Source organism: Marmota marmota, unplaced genomic scaffold (assembly GCF_001458135.2).
Source record: "Marmota marmota marmota unplaced genomic scaffold, marMar, whole genome shotgun sequence".
Classification (NCBI taxonomy): Eukaryota; Metazoa; Chordata; class Mammalia; order Rodentia; family Sciuridae; genus Marmota; species Marmota marmota.
The window spans coordinates 30910055-30930319 of NW_026000229.1; the positions used below are offsets into that span (position 1 = coordinate 30910055).

At 38.8% G+C, this 20265-nt stretch overlaps 1 protein-coding gene across 1 annotated transcript in view; it reads left to right on the forward strand.

The window, feature by feature from the left end:
• Fbn1 (fibrillin 1) overlaps positions 1–20265 on the forward strand; it is a 228871-nt gene that overhangs the window by 154163 nt on the left and 54443 nt on the right. The window contains exons 25-37 of the mRNA XM_048793250.1: positions 1527–1754; positions 2429–2554; positions 2677–2805; positions 3625–3750; positions 3854–3979; positions 5195–5317; positions 6430–6555; positions 8614–8739; positions 15460–15509; positions 15971–16136; positions 17775–17897; positions 19604–19726; positions 19973–20137. Coding sequence (XP_048649207.1) covers positions 1527–1754; positions 2429–2554; positions 2677–2805; positions 3625–3750; positions 3854–3979; positions 5195–5317; positions 6430–6555; positions 8614–8739; positions 15460–15509; positions 15971–16136; positions 17775–17897; positions 19604–19726; positions 19973–20137 — 1737 coding nt within the window. The remainder of the gene's footprint in view (positions 1–1526; positions 1755–2428; positions 2555–2676; positions 2806–3624; positions 3751–3853; positions 3980–5194; positions 5318–6429; positions 6556–8613; positions 8740–15459; positions 15510–15970; positions 16137–17774; positions 17898–19603; positions 19727–19972; positions 20138–20265) is intronic.

Sequence of the window (20265 nt, forward strand, 5' to 3'; positions counted from 1 at the left end):
TTAAGGCATATGCAATATGAAATAGAAGGGCAAGTTTAGAGCCCAGAAGCTTTTTGTAACTGAGAATGTCAGTTAATCACATTCTTAGTTTTAGTTTCTTTGTTTAGGGGGAATCAGCATTTAATAAAAATCTTCTTCTAGGTTCTTCAGTTATTTAATTTAGGATTTGTTTTTTAATGACCCATCTTGATATAGGCAAAACTGAACATAAAGTTGAAACTTCAGCAACTTTCCATCCAATACGAGAGGTTCAGACATTGCAGTGAATAGTCAGTAATCCCATGGCAAAAGAGACAGAGAAGAAAGAGGACAACTTACATTTTAATTATACTTTAGTTTTCAGGTGCATAATCTCACCTGAGCTTCACAGTACCTCCTGAGAGATGGGTGCAACATTATTTAACAAATGTAGAAATTAATGATCCAGGTAATCATTTGTCTAAGACAAACAACTTAGTTGTAGAACATTTCCAGAATCCAGGTCTTCTAGGCCTTTGGTCTTTCTATTCTTCCTCACAATGCCATGAATTTGGAGTTGGGGCAAGAAGAATTCTATTTGTAGCCTGAAGAAATGTGCACATGATCACATGTTGAGGTGAAAGGAATACTTGAGAAGAGTGGATGGCTTTTCTGTGCTGTGGTTCCTCCAAGTAGGGCAGACTTTACAAAATGAAGTGCATCTGAGGAAGAGGTGATGGAGCTAGCTTAGATGTGCTCCAACAACAAAGAGTGCAGTTTGCTTTACACTGGGGAGGACATGCCAAGACATTCTGGACTGTATGACTTAGTGCTAAATGTGTCAGGGAGCACTGTGGGGGTTTTCAGAGTACCACCCCTTATGTAAGACTATTAGAAAGTACCTGAGGTTGAAAGGGAGCTTTCTTCAAATAAGAGGGGCAAATATGGACCTACAAAGAAAAGAGAGTGCTTATTAGTCAGGAATATTTACCACACATTTGGTTTCTTTTGAAGGAAAAGACTTATTCCAGTCAATAAGTAGATAGAAAATTAGTCCATGTATTATCCTTTGCCTAACAAAATTTGCAGTTAGGGGTAGTAAAAACAGAGTGGCCCTCTGTGTTAGTCAGTTTTTCATCACTATGAAAAAATTACCTGATGAGAATAACTTAGAGGAGGAAAAGTTAATTTGGGCTCATGGTTTCAGAGCTGTCTGAAACCATGGTTGGCCGTCTCCATTGCTCTGGACCTGAGGTGAGGCAGAGGATCATAGTGGAAGGGTGTGGCAGAGGAAGGCTGCTCAACCAGGGACAAAATATAATTCTCAAGGGCATGCCCTCAGTGACCTACTTCTTTCAGCCACCCCCCACCCAGTATTCGATTTGAAATATTAATCCATCAAATAGATTAATCCATCAAATGGATTAATCCACTGATGAGATTACAGCTCTCATAATCTCATCATTTCACTTCTGAACATTCCTGCATTGCCTAAAATGAGCTTCTTGGGTGATACCTCATATCCAAACCATAGCTCCCTCCTCAGCCTCCCTCTGTTCCTCTGACAGATATCCGCCTAGAAACATGTTACCTGAGGTATGATGATGAGGAGTGCACTCTGCCTATTGCTGGACGCCACCGCATGGATGCCTGCTGCTGCTCTGTAGGTGGAGCCTGGGGCACGGAAGAGTGTGAGGAGTGTCCCATGAGAAACACCCCAGAGTATGAGGAGCTCTGCCCCAGAGGACCAGGATTTGCTACGAAAGATATTACAAATGGAAAACCTTTCTTCAAAGGTACAATGTTTTGAATGGTCAATTGGTTTTCTTTTTAGACCAACAGGTGCCTTTTCATGATCCCAGAGTTCTACTAACAGAAAAATTACCATGAACATTATCAGTGTGGCCATCCTTTGGTCATCTCAGCATGGATTTTTAGCTTTCTGAATTATATATGGCAAAACGTTTACTCTGTGATAGACCGTCCCCACTTCCACTTCTCCAGATTTTCCCGGGGTCTCTTGCTTCTCCTATTTAGTCATTAAGTGGTAAAATAAAATTTTATACTATCCTAAGCCAGAAGTAAATCAAAGAAAAATCTGCCAGGAAAATTTACATGCCATCTACTAAAATCAAGTGATATGACCATCTGTCTCTTGGCTTGAAGCATCCATATCACTGCCACCCACCGTAGTGTATAATGGAGGGTAAGTGGTATAAGAAACCAGTGCTAAGTCCTCTATTCAAATGCAGCAAATGTCATTTCTCAAGCACACTTTGCTTCTCTAACAATGTTTTCTATAATGGAGAAGTTGAAAAGGCTAGAGATGTTTATAAAGTCATGCCTTATGGGTCATCACACATTCTTTGAAATGAGTATTGCTACCATCTCAACTTACTGGGTAAGTTAACTCACTGAGACCACCCAACTGGTTGCTTATAAACTTTTCTCCCCCATGTTTTTCTTGAAGATATCAATGAGTGCAAGATGATACCCAGCCTCTGCACCCATGGCAAGTGCAGAAATACCATTGGCAGCTTCAAGTGCAGGTGTGACAGTGGCTTTGCTCTTGATTCTGAAGAAAGGAACTGCACAGGTCAGTGTGAGCTTCCAGGGGCAAGAGAGGTTACATTCTTTAAAACCCATCCTCTTTCATATTGCCACAAGTGTTAAGGCCATCCCATTACTCATTTGCTGCCACTTGTTCTTTTTGTGCAGATATTGATGAATGCCGCATATCTCCCGACCTCTGTGGCCGAGGCCAGTGTGTGAACACCCCAGGGGACTTTGAATGCAAGTGTGATGAAGGCTATGAGAGTGGATTCATGATGATGAAGAACTGCATGGGTAGGTTTGTGGTCATGTGATCCACACAGGAAGAAAAGGAATTCAAGAAGCTTGGGTGCCTCATAGCCTCTGTCACAGGTTCTTCCAGCTGCCTACCACACTGTGCTCCTGACCAGGGAGTCAGAAATCAGTCTGTGGTAGAGGGAGAGCGACATGCAGAAGAAGTGAGGGAATTTGTGTTGTAGGGTTGTGGGTAACTTTGAAAATCAGTTGTGATCCCTTGAGAAGTGAATTCAATGCCTGGAATAGACAGTACATTGAGAACCATTGAAACTTAAGCTATAAAAGAAGTCCCATTAGAGGACTTCTGGCTTTTACCCAGCATTTCTAGAAAAAAGAGATTGATTAATCTGACTGCCTTAGATCAGATTCCCTTAAAAAAACAGAGTCTGAAATGAGGATTCTTGCAAGAGTGTTTTGTTTTGCGAGAGTGTTTTGGAGAAGAGCCTGTCAGGAAGTGAGAAAGTGAGAGGAGCAAGGTTAGTGCAAGAGAAGAAGATAAGCCAAGCATTTGGCTGTCTTGCAACTTTAGTCTGATCCCACAGGAAGCTCTGGGGTATATATGGCCCCAGAGAGGTGTCCCATGTTGAGACAAGGTCAAGATTTTAATCTTCCATGTCAGTTCAATCAATTTTTCACCAGGGGTGGTCACTGGCTTGGGAGAGGGGTCCAGTCTCTCACATCCTAGGCATTTTTGAGTGTGGTGGACTGGCCATTAGCAGCCAGGACTCCCAGCAACTGAGGGATGGTAAAGGGGATGGCCTGGAAAGGGAAAGGGACCCACCAGTGTATTAAACACAGGTCATTTCCATTTTTCAGATATTGATGAGTGTCAGAGAGATCCACTCCTCTGCCGAGGCGGTGTTTGCCTTAATACAGAAGGCAGTTACCGCTGCGAATGCCCACCTGGTCATCAGCTGTCCCCAAACATCTCTGCATGTATTGGTAAGGAGGAAGACCTTCAGACCGCTTGCTCTAGGTCAGTTGTTTGACCCACATCTCTTCCAGAGTCAGCAGCTTATGTTTGCTCTTCTTTGTTCCTAAATAGACATCAATGAGTGTGAACTGAGCGGGAACCTCTGTCCCAATGGCCGCTGTGTGAACCTCATAGGGAAGTATCAGTGTGCCTGCAACCCTGGCTATCATTCAACGCCCGATAGACTGTTTTGTGTTGGTGAGTCCTAAACTTCTTTTTATTTACTCTTTTATCTTAATTAGTCTCTTTATAAAATAAGCAATGTAATTCTTTCCTCACTCATTACTTTTACTTAATATTTCTTTTTTTTTCCTATACATAAAACTCTTTACATAGTGGCTCATGAGCTTTAGATGTCACCTTCCCTACCTGTTTTAAAGAACCACTGAAGGGTATCAGATGTTTTTGCTATAACAAATATAAGTTGACCCAAGTAGTTTTGAAAAATGGGCCATAGTAGGTGCCTTGTTCATGTATATGCTTGCCAAGGCCCGTCATCCAGTGGTTCCTGACCACCTGAGATATATTTCACATGATGAGTGCTATCGAAAAGAAAAGCCTAGAGTGAGGTCTTCATTGTGGGTGGTATAAATCAGCTAAAAGATTCAAAGAATAACTATGAGAAAGAAGCCCATGGAACATTCATATCTTATATTGAAATAGAGACCATGCCTGGCTCTCCTTAAAGATGGGTTTTTGTGGGACAAGCATTTTGTTTTGTGGTTGGACCTCTGTAGGTTTAGTCATGCTGTGAAGGGTGGCACAGAGGCCCTGTGGCTTAATTGTGCCTAAAGTCAAAGTGAAATTTTGTAGATGCTGCCAGTTTTCGCCTGGTTTGGGGTGTACACCGTGTGGAACTGCCAAGTTTCACATGGTTTCCACCCAAAACCATAAATCAGCACAAATTCTTCTGAAACATGGCCCAGGACAACTCAGAACTTCAACTCGGGTTCTTGAAAATGATTGGAAACTCAGTCAGTCAAACCAAATTGCAGGTTTATAACTGAATCTGTGACCGAGAGCATTGCCATGATCATAAACACAGAAGAAGGTGTCCTGGTCCGTTTTTGTGCTGCTACAACAAAATGCTTGAGACTGGATAATTTACAATGAACAGAAATTCATTGGCTCACAGTTTTGGAGACCGAGAAGTCCAGTATCAACGTGCTGGCATTGGCCATGGCCTTCTTGCTGTGCCATAACATGGCAGAAGGCAAGAGGGTGAGAGAAAGCAAGAGGGGGCCAATGCACCCTTTTTAAATGGCACCAGTGCCACCTGTGAGGGCAGAGTCCTCATGGCCCAAACCCCTCTTAAAGGGCCCACCTGTTAATACTGTTGTAATGGTATTTACATATCCTTGAATGAATAAATTGAATTTTGAAGGGAATAAACATTTAAATCTTTTCTCTTAGACATTGATGAATGCAGCATAATGAATGGTGGATGTGAAACCTTCTGCACAAACTCTGAAGGCAGCTATGAGTGTAGCTGTCAGCCAGGATTTGCACTAATGCCTGACCAGAGATCTTGCACTGGTGAGTGGGTTTTAGTTTCATGTTGAAATCTCTCAATAAAAGCTCCCTAAGTATAGTGGTTCAGGATTTGGGCTTTGGAGTCAGACAGTTTGAGGTTCAAATCCTCTTTTGTCACACATTTTAGCTGTGCATTTTTGATGAGGATACTTAGCACCAGATTTTTCATCTATAATGAGTTTAGGCTGCCTGTGTGAAAGAGTATGTACAAAACTTAATATAGCACCCGATATATAATAAGCGAAGTATAAAATGCATTTTCTCCATTAATCAAAATTTGAAAGAGTTCAATCTTTTGAGCAAATTCCATGCCTCTCTGGATGTGTTCCCTGGACCAACAGCATCAGCATCACCTGAGGACTTGTTAGAAATGTAAAATCTCAAGACCCATCCAAGATCTACTGAATCAGATATTACTGGGTTGTCTCAGTAATCTGTGTCTTCATAAGCTCTCCGAATCATTTGGATGCATTCTAAAGTTTGAGAGCCTCTGTCCTACTTTCTATTGTATCACACAGGGCTGGAAGAGCCATATAACCAACTAGAAATGAGAGGAAATGGGTGATACAGACTTTGATTTTGGCTTGGGCCAAGAAGAAAATTTGGGCTGAGGAACCACAATTATTTTATGGGACCTAGAAAACTCTCCCTAAAAAAAACTCTTGATATTAACTATAAAAAGCAAATGTTGAAAATTAGTATTTTTACTAAAATTTCATTTAAGTAGATTCTTGTTTCAAGCAATTTTCACCTTTTTTCATATCTTAAAGTGTAAGTAAAACAGAAGATGATAGATCTTTGGCATTTGTGAGTTGACAATGAGAAAATAAGATTCATAATCATTTTTGAATGATGAATTCATATGAGTTAAAATTTATGATTTAATTGATGGACTTTGAGTGGGTGTGGATCTCATCCTTAAATAGTATAGTGAATCTGGAAAGTTTTTCTCCTTTTCACCCAGGATAACCTGAAAGGACAATTTATATATAGTTTCATTTGGATTTGAGAGTTACTTGTCTTATGCTAGCAGGCGGAATTTATTTGGGTTGGGTCAAATTCTCACTGAATAATGGACCCAATACCAACAACATTGTTGGTTTTATTCCTTGTAGACATCGATGAATGTGAAGATAACCCCAATATCTGTGATGGTGGTCAGTGTACAAACATTCCTGGAGAATACAGGTGCTTGTGCTATGATGGATTTATGGCTTCTGAAGATATGAAAACTTGTGTAGGTAAGCAAAGAATTTTCCATTTGTCTGGTTACTCACAAGCATTGTTAAATGACATAAAGATTAGTTTGTTTAGTTGAAACATAGATCCCTTGAAGAAAGCAAGAATATTTAAGGAGATGGTACTCATATTTTAAAGACAGCTTTCCAAAGAGGTACTTTCTTGTTTCTGTGATGATGCTTTTGTCAGATATGTTATGTGGGTTGAGCCAATCACTGATCAACTCCATGTAGATATATCTTAAATATCTATCCATTATTTCTGTCTACTTAATCCTTCTTTTGCTCTGACTAGAGTTCAAGCTTTTAAAATGCTTGTCTGAAGCCACACAAGATTTTATCTTCGACAAGAATGCAGTGAACTCTAGAATTGACCATATGTGTTTTGGATAGTTTCCATTGCCGTGCCTTCAATTGGTTAGCTTTTCTTCTGCAATATCGAATCTGCCTTTCATTCTATCATTGTATTTTTCATCTCAGACATTGTAGTTTTCATCACTAAAATTTTACTTTGGGTCTTTTTTTCATATCTTCCTTGTCTCTGCTTACTATGTTTAATCATTCCTCTTGCTTTTAGAACACATGGAATGTAGTTGTGACTGTTTTCGTGTTCTTGCCTACTAATTTCATCATTCTTGTTAATTCTGGGTCATTTTAATAAACTGACTTTCCCATTTTGGTTCATGTTTTCCTCCTTCATTGAATGCCTGGTAATTTTGATTGTTAGCCAGATATTGTAAATTTTACCTTAGTAGGTGCTGGATATTTTCATATTCCTAGAAATACTCTTGAGCTTTGTTCTGGAATGCAATTAGGTTACTTGGAAACAGATTGATTCTTTCAAAGTCTTCCTTTTAAGCTTTTAAGCAGCAGCTAGTCTTGGGCTAATTTTGCTGCATTACTGAGGCAAGACCCTTCTGGATACTGTATCCAGTTCCCTGTGAATTATGAGGTTTTCCAGTTTGACTGTTGAAAACAGGCACAATTCCAGGCCTTCTATGAACTTTCAGGATCGTTGTCTCCCTCATTCTTTTGGGTCATGCTTTCCCCAGCCTCAAGAGGTTTGTTTCCTTATGAGTGTGTGCGTGCCTGCTCTTCTGATCACTTGAGGAAGACCCTCTACAGATCTCTGGAGCTCTTCCTCTGTGCAGCTCTCTTCTGTCCTTTTCTTTGCCTGTGAACTCCAGTTATTATCTTGACCTTCAAGGACTTCTAGGTTCATCTCCTCATCTCCGTAACATCACCTTGTTCCATTCGGCATGCCCCTCTTTATGCCACTGTCTTAAAACTTCCTCCATACAGTAACCTGGGGGCAATCTGGAACTCACCCAGTTTATTTTATTTCTCTCAGAGATCACTATATTTTGTTGCTCAGTGTCCACTGTCTAGAGAATCATGTTGCATGTCCAACTTTTTCCTTGTTTTGGGTGGGAAGGTCATTCCATCTTGTCCAGAAGCAAGAGTCTAGAACTGCTTGTATCTAAATTCTTACCATGTTTATCTCTTCTGAAAACCTTTACTGAAAATTTATAAGTCCTAGGAATAGAAATGAACACTTAAAAAATAAATAATTTTTTAACTTGGGAAAGAAATTGAGTTTATAATTACTTACACTTAGCAAATTTATCTTTTCTTTAAACTATGGAAACTAAATTATCAGCATTGGCAGACTGAATTAAAATTTTTATTTTGCAATAGAGTATGCTGTTTTAAAAAGTTTTCTAGACTGTCACATGAACAAGCTCTACACTTACCCTTGAGTTGATCCTTATTTGATCACCTGAGCCCCTCCTTTTAGACCACATAAAAGCCAATTTATGTAATTAGCCTGCAATCTCGAAAGCCAATGTGAACTGGGATCCTTAAGGTTTTTTTTGTTTGTTTGTTTTTTGTTTTTTTTTTGCTGAGTGAAAACATCTAAATGTAGTACTTAATAATATTTTTGCTGAGTGAAAGTATTTCACCTTTTCTAATTTATTTGACATATTTATTTTATCTCAGAGAGAAAGTATTAATTTGTATAAAACAGTTTTGTATATTAATAACATTTATGTTTTACAGATGTCAATGAGTGTGACCTAAATCCGAATATCTGCCTAAGTGGGACCTGTGAAAACACTAAAGGCTCATTCATCTGCCACTGTGATATGGGCTATTCAGGCAAAAAAGGGAAAACCGGCTGTACAGGTGTGGGTTTTTTCAATAAAATAAAAAGTGGTTAAGAGGCTGCTATCATAATTATAGATTAACACAAGTTTTAAAACTACTAACATTTTGACTGCAATATAAAGTGTTTTGTATACCACTTTCCATTAAATTTAGCTTTTACATCTTTGAAATTTGCCAGTTTATATTAGTTCCAAGTTGTAGTTTTTTTCTTTTCCTGTAGAAAAAAAAGATGTATGGAATAACACTACAAATGATACAATTTTTAAAAGGTTAAAATTAATTTTCATATCTAAATAGTGAACATGGTAATTATCAAATATTCATATCCCTTTATCAAAGTATTCCTTTCTCAATAATCTCCTTTGCCAATATTTCATTTAAGGTTGTATAGCTGAACTTGTCTTTTAAATAAATACATCTGAGAGTTCCTACATTTCATCAATTCTCCCCAATCTTCCAATTCCTTAAATTAGAGCACTTTGATGTATCAATTTACCCAAATAAGTGTTTATTCATTGGACTTAACAAATCTTGTGAAGTGCTAATTGAATCATTTGCAGTTTTGCTTGTCTAATACCAATGGCACCCGAGAAAATCTTTCACAATATTTGTAGGAGACCATCTTGTTAAATGCCAAATGGAAGCAGTCACTCTATGGCAATGACATTGTTTTTCAAGTGTTCAGTTGCTATTTCCAAACATGAGGCAATGATATTAAGTGTATGGAATAGCATAATAAATTTTTCCCATAGTAATATATTAACATAACAGATTATGGCATATAACATAATTTAAAACATAGTGGAGACGATGGTAAGCTTGAATTAGGTAACCGTATAATTTTTTGTTTTCAAATAACATGCTTTAATTCCAAAAGCCAGTTTGGCAAGCCCTTGTGACTTAAAACAAACATTAAAATATTTGCAGATTGGCAGTGGTAAATGTACAGATCTTCCTCTTCACAGTATCAACATATTTCAAGAAAGCACTAAAATATATCTCTCATCCTCACGAACTGGCCGATGGTGCTGTGTCAAATTTACTAACACATGGAATAATGGCAGTAATATTGCTGTTGGTTCAAAACTGACAGACTCTATCCAAACCATGAAAAGAAGCATAAAGCTGAAATGTTTTCATGCTATGTTGCTCTTCATAGGAAGCCTGACTAGGGGTCCATTCTGATAAATGGCATAGTGTTTAAAATTTCAACTCCCCCATGTGGCCTCACAGGTCCAAGTGATGTTAGCTCTGTATGTCTGTGGTTCAAGCTTTATTTTTAGCTTTGAGTGTAAATACAGGACTTGGTAAGCGGCAGTGGTCTGCCAGTAATGAAGGAAAAGGTAGGATAGCTCTATGCTGTGTTTTACCTATTAAAGGGTAACACCATTGTCTGGCTCAGCTGAGCTCACTGAAGTTCAGGGCAAGGGCAGTGATACAAATGAAGGGAGAAGTTCATCTCATGGGACAGTCCCCATTGCTTAAAAGAAAGGCTTTCTAGAATTTTGTTCTCCAAACTTCAGCCAATTGGGACGTAGGTAGTGACTGATTATTCTAGGTCTCTTACCATGAAGAAAACTAAAATTTTCATGCCATGTTAATATCATTTTAGGTAAATGAGATATAATGTATATAACACCCTTGGCATACTGCTGACCAATAAATAAGAGTTATTGCTGTCATATTAAATGAGGCATACAGACGCCAGGTCTGGAGGCCATTTTAATGAAAGACATAATTTCTAGTCCAGCAAAAATTCTACATTACTGTCTGTCTATTGGCACATGCTTAAAATCAGTTTTTTAAAAAAGGAAAAATTTTACTCTGTATATTGAAGGCTTGTTTTTCATAATTGAATTTACAGAGATATTGAGGCTTTGGTGACAAGAGCTGTGTACTGCATGTTAGATGAGATGACATCAGTTTTATATTAATAACAGCAGCTCTTTAGTAAATGCCACAGAAACTAGATATGAATTTGAAGAAATACTTTAGCTTTATAAAAGGCCAATGGCTTCCTCCCATTTTTTTTTAACTTGCAACCTGGATGATTTTTCAGTTTGATAAAATTCATTTAGCACTGTCAGAAGAAGACTTGAGCTTCGTGACCCCTTTGACATCAGTAACATAATGTGATATTCTCATCTAAAGGGTAGAACCCTGAATTCTATAATGTTCCAGGCAACTAATGTAAATAGAGATATGTATCTGGCCTAATTGCGTAATCAAGCCACAGGACAACTAACAGCAAATACAGACTTCAAGAACTGTGCTGTGATCATAGACAAAGGGAATATGTCTACTTATTTATTTGTTTATATAGACTTTTTTTAATGAGCACTCTGGAAAGGAATTAGGAAAACGTTCATGCTATTTCATAAGGAGGAGCTTTGTTTCATGAGAACTGAAGAATGTCCTCTGGGCTCCATCACAGCTTTGTCCAAATGTTTCAGCTTCCTTGTCATTACTGATTGTTTCCATTTTAACAAATAAACATGGCTTTCCCCCCAATCACTTCAGCAGTGTTAAGAATCCACCCACTGACTTACATTCCCAGCCCACACAGATGCTCAGGGTTTCTTTTACTCTCCTTAAGCTTTGTCCAAATTGTGGGTATCGATGAGAGGAATGTTTGATTTAACCAAGAGAGAATGTTCCTTTGCTGGAATCCTAAAGCACAGCCCTTCTATCCTTGGCTGAAGCGGACTGGATTGCAATTTTCCTGTGACCCAATATAAGCCTCCTGCTGCTCATTCTACATAATTGTAATTGGAAGAAGAAAAAAAAATGGTTGCTGCTGGTTGCCATCCTGAGCAGGTCTTGGCTCCCACAAGCTCCTTTGTAAGAACCTACCTGCTATCATATGCTTAGTGAATAAAGCATGCCATTAGGTAGAATAAAATCAGAATTGTTTTCAATTAAAATAGCTGGGTTTCTGGATAAATGCATTTCTCCAACTATCTGATTCCTTTCATGTGAGAAATGTTTCTGGTGGGTCTCAAGTCCATGGGAGAAAATCATGGACTTCATCCACCAGCAGTCAGTGAGAATTGGTGTTCATTTCCTTCTAGTTTCTTATCATTGCTAATTCTCCTCCTCTGGCTGTCAGCCTGTGAAAACTCCATGGGTGTTCGGTTAATAGATTTGGCCCAAATTTCAATCCAAACTAAGAAATCCAAGTAGCCTTTGCACTTGGCCTCTCCATTTGCTGTTACATCCTCTTCCTCAGCCCTAATGGAGACTGCAGTGTGCCAGCTCTGCTGAATCAGGATCCACGTGATGGAGGTCCAGGTGGCCGGAAGGCAGGCCCTGTGTGGGTGATATGGCCTCTCCCTGTATGTCAGTACCAGGCCATAGCAGCTCAGAGCACAAATCCTCCCTTGAGTGGCAGACTCACATGGGGCACACAGAGCCTGCACACAGGGCTTGCTCAGCCCATGCCCTTGCCCTTCAAGGGAGCGGGGCTCATAGAACCTTGTGGCAAAGGATTGGTGGGGTTAAGGAGGTTGCAGTGTCAGCCTAAAATTTGAATTTCTTTGCTTTTCTTGGCTTATGCATATTCTTAATCTTAAAAAGGAATTTTCTGTGTGGAGCAAACTTGTGGGGGAAGAGAACATTTGCACAGAAAGAGATGTTCTTGGCAAGCGTGGGCGGTTTCCTTCACATTATTGAAGTGTTTCAATACAGTGATTTTGTTTGTTTTCCTTATGGCTCAGTTTCCCCTTTTATTACCTCTATAATGAAGTACATCTCTAGGCCCAAGTTGGGTATAGAAGCAATTAATAATAATTGGTGCATGCATGCACATACACACACATGTAAAAACATTTTATTCAGAAATGCCTCTATTTTATGACCATATTATCTTTCTCATTCACTTTTTACACAATGAGAATGTAAGGCATTAAGAAGGTGACTTACACAAATGGTCACAAAATGGAAAAGTGAATGTTGGCTGAGTTACCCTCTCCTAGCACCCCAAAGCCCATGATACACAGTCTCTTACAAATATATATTTTTTTTACCTTGAAAACATTTCAGTAAAAATTTAAAATATTTTGTAAATTAGAATCTTAATTACAAAATTAACATATTGTTAATAATAAAAATAAATAATGATGGGAGATTCTCCATTTAAACCAAATGAAAATTTTCTTAAATGCCAGATTAAATATGGAAGATGAAAGCCATATGAAAATAAAGGTATCTTTGGCCTTAGAAAATTGGAAAGGAAAAGATTACAGAATTACTACATTGATAGGTTCTGATCATCTCTGAAAATTGTGCTTAGAAGAGATTCATATTCCTGTAAGTCCGTCGATATTTACCAAATTTTAAGAACTCTCTAAAGCCCAGTTTAGAATAAAATCCTGAAGTTCCTAAAGAAATAAATTGGCTCAATTGGGCAGCTATGCCCCAAGGAAAGAATGCCAATCAGGAGACAGGAAAACTGAATCCCAGCCTTTTCTGGCTCTGTCCCTCACTGTCTGTGGGACCCCACCCCTGTGTCCTCCTCTGACAAACTAAGGATGGGGAGAGTGGGATTCTGAGTTCTTTCCACTTAGAAAATTCCTAGATTCTCTAAAAGTCTAAAGCCTTTGAATACTTATGCAATTGAAGCTCATTGTTTACACCTAAGATGATTTGCCAGCAATCCTGACAAATAGGAAGTGAAATTAAGGCAGGACTGCCCAAAAGTGGTGGTTGTGCCTTTACTTCTGAGGGAAGTGATTATCTGAGGAAAAAGAATGCATCTGTGCCAGTTCTGCATAGGAAATGCATATGTCGGGCATAGGAAGGCTCACCCTCTGAATCCCTGGACCTGCTCACCACTCTTGTCCCTGGGTTGGCCTTCCTCCTCCTTGCCTTGGAATATACAGTGCTCAGTTATTCAGTTGGTTAAAGCTCCCTGTCACAAGTCTAAAGCTGCAAGCCTCCCTCAACCTTCCTTAAGTACTCAGTAAGTGCATGTTAAAATTCAGTTATACCATACGTGTAATTCTTTTTTTTTTTTTTTTGAATTTCAAATCAATTTTTAATTTTATTAATTTTTTGTTGATACCAAGAGTTGAACCCAGGGGCACTTAACCCCTGAGCCACATCTCCAGCCCTTTTTATGTTTTATTTTGAATCGGAGTCTTGCTGAGTTGCTTAGGGCCTTGCTAAGTTGCCAAGGCAGGCTTTGAACTTCTGTTCCTCTTGCCTCAGCCTCCTGAGTCACAGGGATTACAGGCATGTGCTCCCACACCCAGCTTATTTAATTTTTTTTTCCTATTGTATCTTTTAAGTATTTTTGGTTTTTTATTTTTATTTTTTTTTATTATTTTTTTTTTTTAATTTTTTATTGTGGGTTGTTCAAAACGTTACAAATTTCTTGGCATATCATATTTGACACCCATACGTGTAATTCTAAGGACATTCTTCCTGGCACATTTTCATCTTGTGATTATTAGTGAAATTACAAAAAAAATTTCTGCAGGAGAAATCTGTCATTGTTTTATTTTATGTTTGCTCTAGAAGCTATGAAGAAGCCAAAAATCCCAGGACCATTTCAGGACTTCAGATGGAAATTTGGCAAACAGCATTTTCCCAAACACGTTCAAATCATTTAATTGGGCTTCTTAAGTAAACAAAAGGGTAAACATAAGTTGCTTGCCCAGTTTCTTTCTCATGCCACTATTCAAGTGATCCCTGGAAATTCTTGCAACATTTTATATGTCAAAATTATCCTACTTGACCTAAGTTTTGTGTGAAGTATTGGTTTTCATTAAGAGTCATAGATCCTATCTGTGAGTTCTTGTTCTAATAAATGACAAAGTTGATTATGAGGGTAACCTGTTAATGTAATGGGTTAATTTGGAGAAATACACATATTTCACTTCATACCTTATATTTCTATAACACTTTTATGTGATATAGTCTCTGTTGGCTAAATGTGGAAATGGAATTTTGAAGAATGGAAAATTCTAGAGAATTTGGCATCTTGTAGTAATGTGACCCTGATCTGCTACTCCTCCTTCTGACACAATTCCCACTGGGTTGACTTGAGTTTTACATGAAATATGCAAGAAAGCTTGGCTCTCCAATGTGGAAGGACTCTCAGAAACTAGAGTAAAATGGTTCACATCTTCCTTAAGGAACATTTTCTGCATATGTTTGAATGAGCAATACCTAACAGGGTGAGATGCTCTGGGTGAGAACAGTGTACAGGAATAAAGCATAATTATAATAAAAATGTTTGAAGTTTAAGAATAAAATATATCTGATATTAATATGATGCAAGTTTTCTGGTATATCAAAAACATTGTATTCCTTTGTGTACGTAGGATATGAAAAGATTGTGCATCATAACTCTGTAGTAGACAATAATAAAAATATTGGAAATAGAAATGTTTTTATTAACCATAAGCATTAGTACTGAAGTTCTTTTGGCAACTCACTTTTTAAGGTCTTTGCCTGGAAAGAAGTTTATTTTTCTTTGTGTTGACTAGACACTTACATTAAAATATGGAAAATAATTAGAGTTAATCATAGCAAATACTATCAAATAGTTCTTTATAAATTGAAATGTGAAGCTGTTGAGTATGTGGAGAGTTTACATGTGGATACTAAACCAATCTGTACTATTCTATGGCCAGTGTGAAAGCTGGTCAGCTTTTGAATATTGTTTAGATATTTAAAGACCAAAAAAGGCATTTGTGCCAATTTTTTTTTCTAAACCACTGGTTATTTTTCCAGACATCAATGAATGTGAANTGGGAGGGAAAGGGAGAGAGAAGGGAAATTGCATGGAAATGGAAGAGACAGCCTCAGGGTTATACAAAAGTACATACAAGAGGAAGTGAGGGGAAAGGGAAAAATAATACAAGGGGGACAAATGAATGACAGTAGAGGGGGCAGAGAGAGAAGAGGGGAGGGGAGGGGAGGGGAGGGGGGATAGTAGAGGATAGGAAAGGCAGCAGAACACAACAGACACTAGTATGGCAATATGTAAATCAATGGATGTGTAACTGATGTGATTCTGCACTCTGTATATGGGGTAAAAATGGGAGCTCATAACCCACTTGAATCAAAGTGTGAAATATGATATATCAAGAACTATGTAATGTTTTGAACAACCAACAATAAAAAATTTTTTAAAAAAAGATTAGCATTCAAATGAGAAAAGCAAATAAGTTTAAATATATCAAATAGAAGTTGTGACAAAACATGGCTGCACTCAGGACATTGACAGTTGTAAAAATTGTAGAATCTGAGAAAGCATGACTTGTGCTTCTTTCTGCCTATAGACCTTGATGAGTGCTCTGAGAACCTGAATCTCTGTGGCAATGGCCAGTGCCTCAATGCCCCTGGAGGGTACCGCTGTGAATGTGACATGGGCTTCGTGCCCAGTGCCGACGGAAAGGCCTGTGAAGGTAACTGCTGAAGAAGCTGCTGGGAATCTTGCAGAACTCCATGAGATTGGGTTATCCTAACACTTCTGGTGCTTTTCTTTTTAAAAAACTGAGGTTTGTTGGGGCTTCACATCTAGGTTGGTCAGTTCGGTTTGTGGAGGGTTTAGGTCTCCAGCAGGACCATTTCTCTTTGGGCAGAGAAAAATGTCTGCTGTCTTGCCATAAGCTACACATCCAGTCTTGGCCAATGGTCTGCAGGAGTATACCATCAGGAATAAGAAAAAGAGAATATCCAAGTGTGACTAACCCAGTGAGACTCAACTGTTTCTAATGCTGGGGGAAAAGAACTCAAAGTAACATTAGGTCCCTTAGTGTGCTGTTGGAGGATTATCTTTATAAATGCAGTTGTCAATTTCTACCATGGTTTGGTTTCTAGAAATAAAGCCTTTAAAATAATGACAGAGCAGATAGTCTTCTCCTTATACAAAATAATGACCTGAGGATGTCTCAGAACATTCTCTAAACATCTAACATATATGAACATGGAGTATTATTTTGCAAACCTGCTCAGTAGAGAACCCCCTGGACTAATGCCATGTATCATGGTGTCCCTAAGCTCCAGACTCTGTCTTTCTGTGAAGTGTTGGTCAAACAGGACCCCAGGGACCTGTTGGCTAAGGATAAATTCAGTTAGGAAACTAAGATTCTTCTCTTTACCAACACTTAAAAGTTTAAAGCACATTATTTTTCCTTGAAAATAATTAGTGACTACAATGAACTAAAAAGAATTCAGTAGAAATAAACAAGTGATAACATCATTTGGAAGTTTAAACAAGGTCCTGATTAATGTATTAGCTAATAGTCATTGCTCGTTAACAAGATGTGAACTCAGAATCAGTCTTCAGCTATAACATATATACCAATTTCTTCATGTATTTCTATGAAAATACTTCATTTTGTTATGGAACCATTGGGTTCTTTGTACAGCTTATATTTAATATGCAGAGTTGATGTAAGACTCCTTCTGAGGCAAGAAACTAGATTATGTTCTTGATCATGTGCCTGATGCCTTGTTTACTTTTGTTACTCCAAATATCCAAAGAAAACAGGTACTGCGCCACCTTTGGTAATACAAATAGTCACGGTGAAAGTTTTGCTTCTTTTAATGCTATAAGGGAAAGTTTTGTTTGTTTGTTCGTAATATAAATCACCACTGGCAGAATAGTCATGGCTATTTAAAGTCAGTCTCAAGTCTGAAAATGTGCCCATGTAACAATTGCATAAGCAGATATTAATGTGAAGCAGGGCAGAGGCCTGGAGGGGGTATCTGCAGTTTTTAGCTGTCTATCAATACCAAGCACATACCATAGTACTAGGGGCAAGGATTATAAAGCCGGTTATAAAAGTTATCACAAAGAAAAGTCTTTGTGATGCTTAAAATTTAATCTCACAACAAAAGCACCATATATATATATATATATNNNAACAAGTATATATATATATATATATATATATATATATAAAGAATAACCAAAAGAACTTAGTCTCCCTTGACCTGTTTAGCTCAGGTAACACTGATATTGATTTGCCTAATTATAGTAGGCAGTTTCTTTAGCAAAAAATGAATCTAACTTCTCCCTTTTTTACTCCTCCCTCAAGATATTGATGAGTGCTCCCTTCCAAACATCTGTGTCTTTGGAACTTGCCACAACCTTCCCGGCCTGTTCCGCTGCGAGTGTGAGATAGGCTATGAACTGGACAGAAGTGGTGGAAACTGCACAGGTAAGACATCTGTTATCATGGTTGGCTCCCAGGTGTCCCAGGGAACCCTACAGTTGGGGCATCATTGGGACCATACAAGACTAGACAGAGAAGAAAACTAAAGCAGGGTGAGGGAACAGGAACCCAGACTACATATTCTCAGACTCGGAACTGATTAAATATGAAGATGCAGAGGAAAGAGTCAAAGACAGGAAAGAACAGAGCTCGAAGCCTTAGAATTGCTCTTCTGGCTGTGGAGGAATGTTCGGTGTGCTCCAGCCATATGGCTTCCCAGCCATTTCCTTTTCTTCATGGGTGCATTTTCAGAGTTTTCTTCAGACGGCCATGCTCTAGGATCAAGGGTTTTCTCCTTGTACTTTTACACTGCAATACCCACTTCTTCCCACCCCCGCCCCTGACAGTGGTCACCAGAGTGCTGATACAGAGAGTCCAGCTACCCATTTCTAATGTATAAGACATTTTCTTGAAGAGCAAGGACTCTCAGGGAATATAAGGGAAAAAATTAGAAAAGCCACAAGCACCCAGCAGATTGCCTTTAGTCCTCTTTGGTAGTGACAGCCATTTGTAATTCTCCTGGTCCACCCTTCTGTTCAAGGGTATTGAGGAAATAGGTCCCGTTCTGTAGGAGTTTAAGAGTCAGGAGAATTTTTTTTCTAGCCACCTAAACAAGCCATGACTCAGTGGCTCTCCAGATCAAGACCACCACCACCACCTCCTCCTCCCCACAAATGCTATGGACTGGAGTATTCCTCCCTAGGCCCACATCTTCTCTAGGCATATATCCTACTTTTCTAAGCAGTAGGATGACACCAATCAGGTCTCTAGAAGACCTCAGGAAGTCACCTCTCCATGGTGCATGCCTTCTCGTCAACCTCAGTCCCTGTCAGCATCATTCTAACCTTGTTTCTCTTGGCCTGGCCCTGTCCATCCAAATTTATGTGAGATTTGAGCTAAAGAATTGTTTGTTTTGGAACCCATGGGGGGGTTACCAGTTCCACAGGGAACACCCAAGGACAAGGTGTCCCCAGTCCCCAACCTCTATTCTCTGAATCCATTTATCCAGTGTTGATTATTTCCTAAGTGTTCAAAAGAGACAGAAGGATTGTACAGGGGTGGTATTTGCCAAAACCCATGTCCTAAATATCTGGAACTCTGTACAAATTTTTGGAATAGAAATTGAAAGGGAAACATTCAACTCAGCATCAGTGATGAGAGAGAGACTCTTTGCAGACTTGAAGACACACTCTAAGCCCCATGCGTTTATGTGGAAGAAACAGCAGAAATTACCTGCTCCAGAGAGTTCTCTGGGACATCTTGCTCTAATTTGACAAAATAACAAGCCACACATATTAAATATATTTTTTCAAAACCTGTGTCTGAAATTTTGGTTAACTGAGGTCACAGCAATGTTTTGCCTTCAGTTACCTTCACTGGAATATTTTTGCTAGTTCCAAAGTTATATTTTATCCTGATGACAAGTTTGGATAGTCAATATGTTCTAGGGGTGGGGGAGATCAAAGACTATGACATATTTCCTTCCTGAGGGGTTTTATTTCAGAAGTGGAGGATGACATTTCTAGGTATAATTACAACTAGTGATTCTTAAAAGTTCTTGTTGGGAGCCCTAGACTGGGTGGTGTGGTTTATGGTGATGTTGGCCCCACATTGACTCACTGGTAATTCTGGCCCTGGCTATTTGGTTTTAGATGTTAATGAGTGTCTGGATCCAACCACGTGTATCAGTGGGAACTGTATCAACACTCCGGGCAGCTATACCTGTGACTGTCCACCTGATTTTGAGCTGAATCCTACTCGAGTTGGCTGTGTTGGTAAGATCTTAAAAAGTTTTCAGAGGTGCAGGCTGTTTATTATGTTTAAATAGTATTGAACATCCTATTTTCAAAATTTGCAAAATAATAATATAGAAAATTCCTATTATATATTCTTGGACATGTTTTAGTTTCTAAGTAAAAGGAAATCATAGTTTTTCAACAGTTTAGGAAATTAGTTTAAATTTTCAACCCTCAAGAAGAAAGAATCTGCATGACACTTTTTTGTTTATATACGGTAAATAGATACCCGCTCTGGAAATTGCTATTTGGATATTCGGCCCCGAGGAGACAATGGAGATACAGCCTGTAGCAATGAAATCGGAGTTGGTGTTTCCAAGGCTTCCTGCTGCTGTTCTCTGGGTAGAGCCTGGGGTACTCCCTGTGAGCTGTGCCCTGCTGTGAACACAAGTAAGTGGGCATCCTCCTGTTCCTTATTATTCCAATAATAAAGGAGCCAGTTCTCCTTTCTAGACTCACAAAAGAGAGCATACTCACCAAGGGAGGGAGCACCTGTAGTCTTTATGCCTCCATCAGGA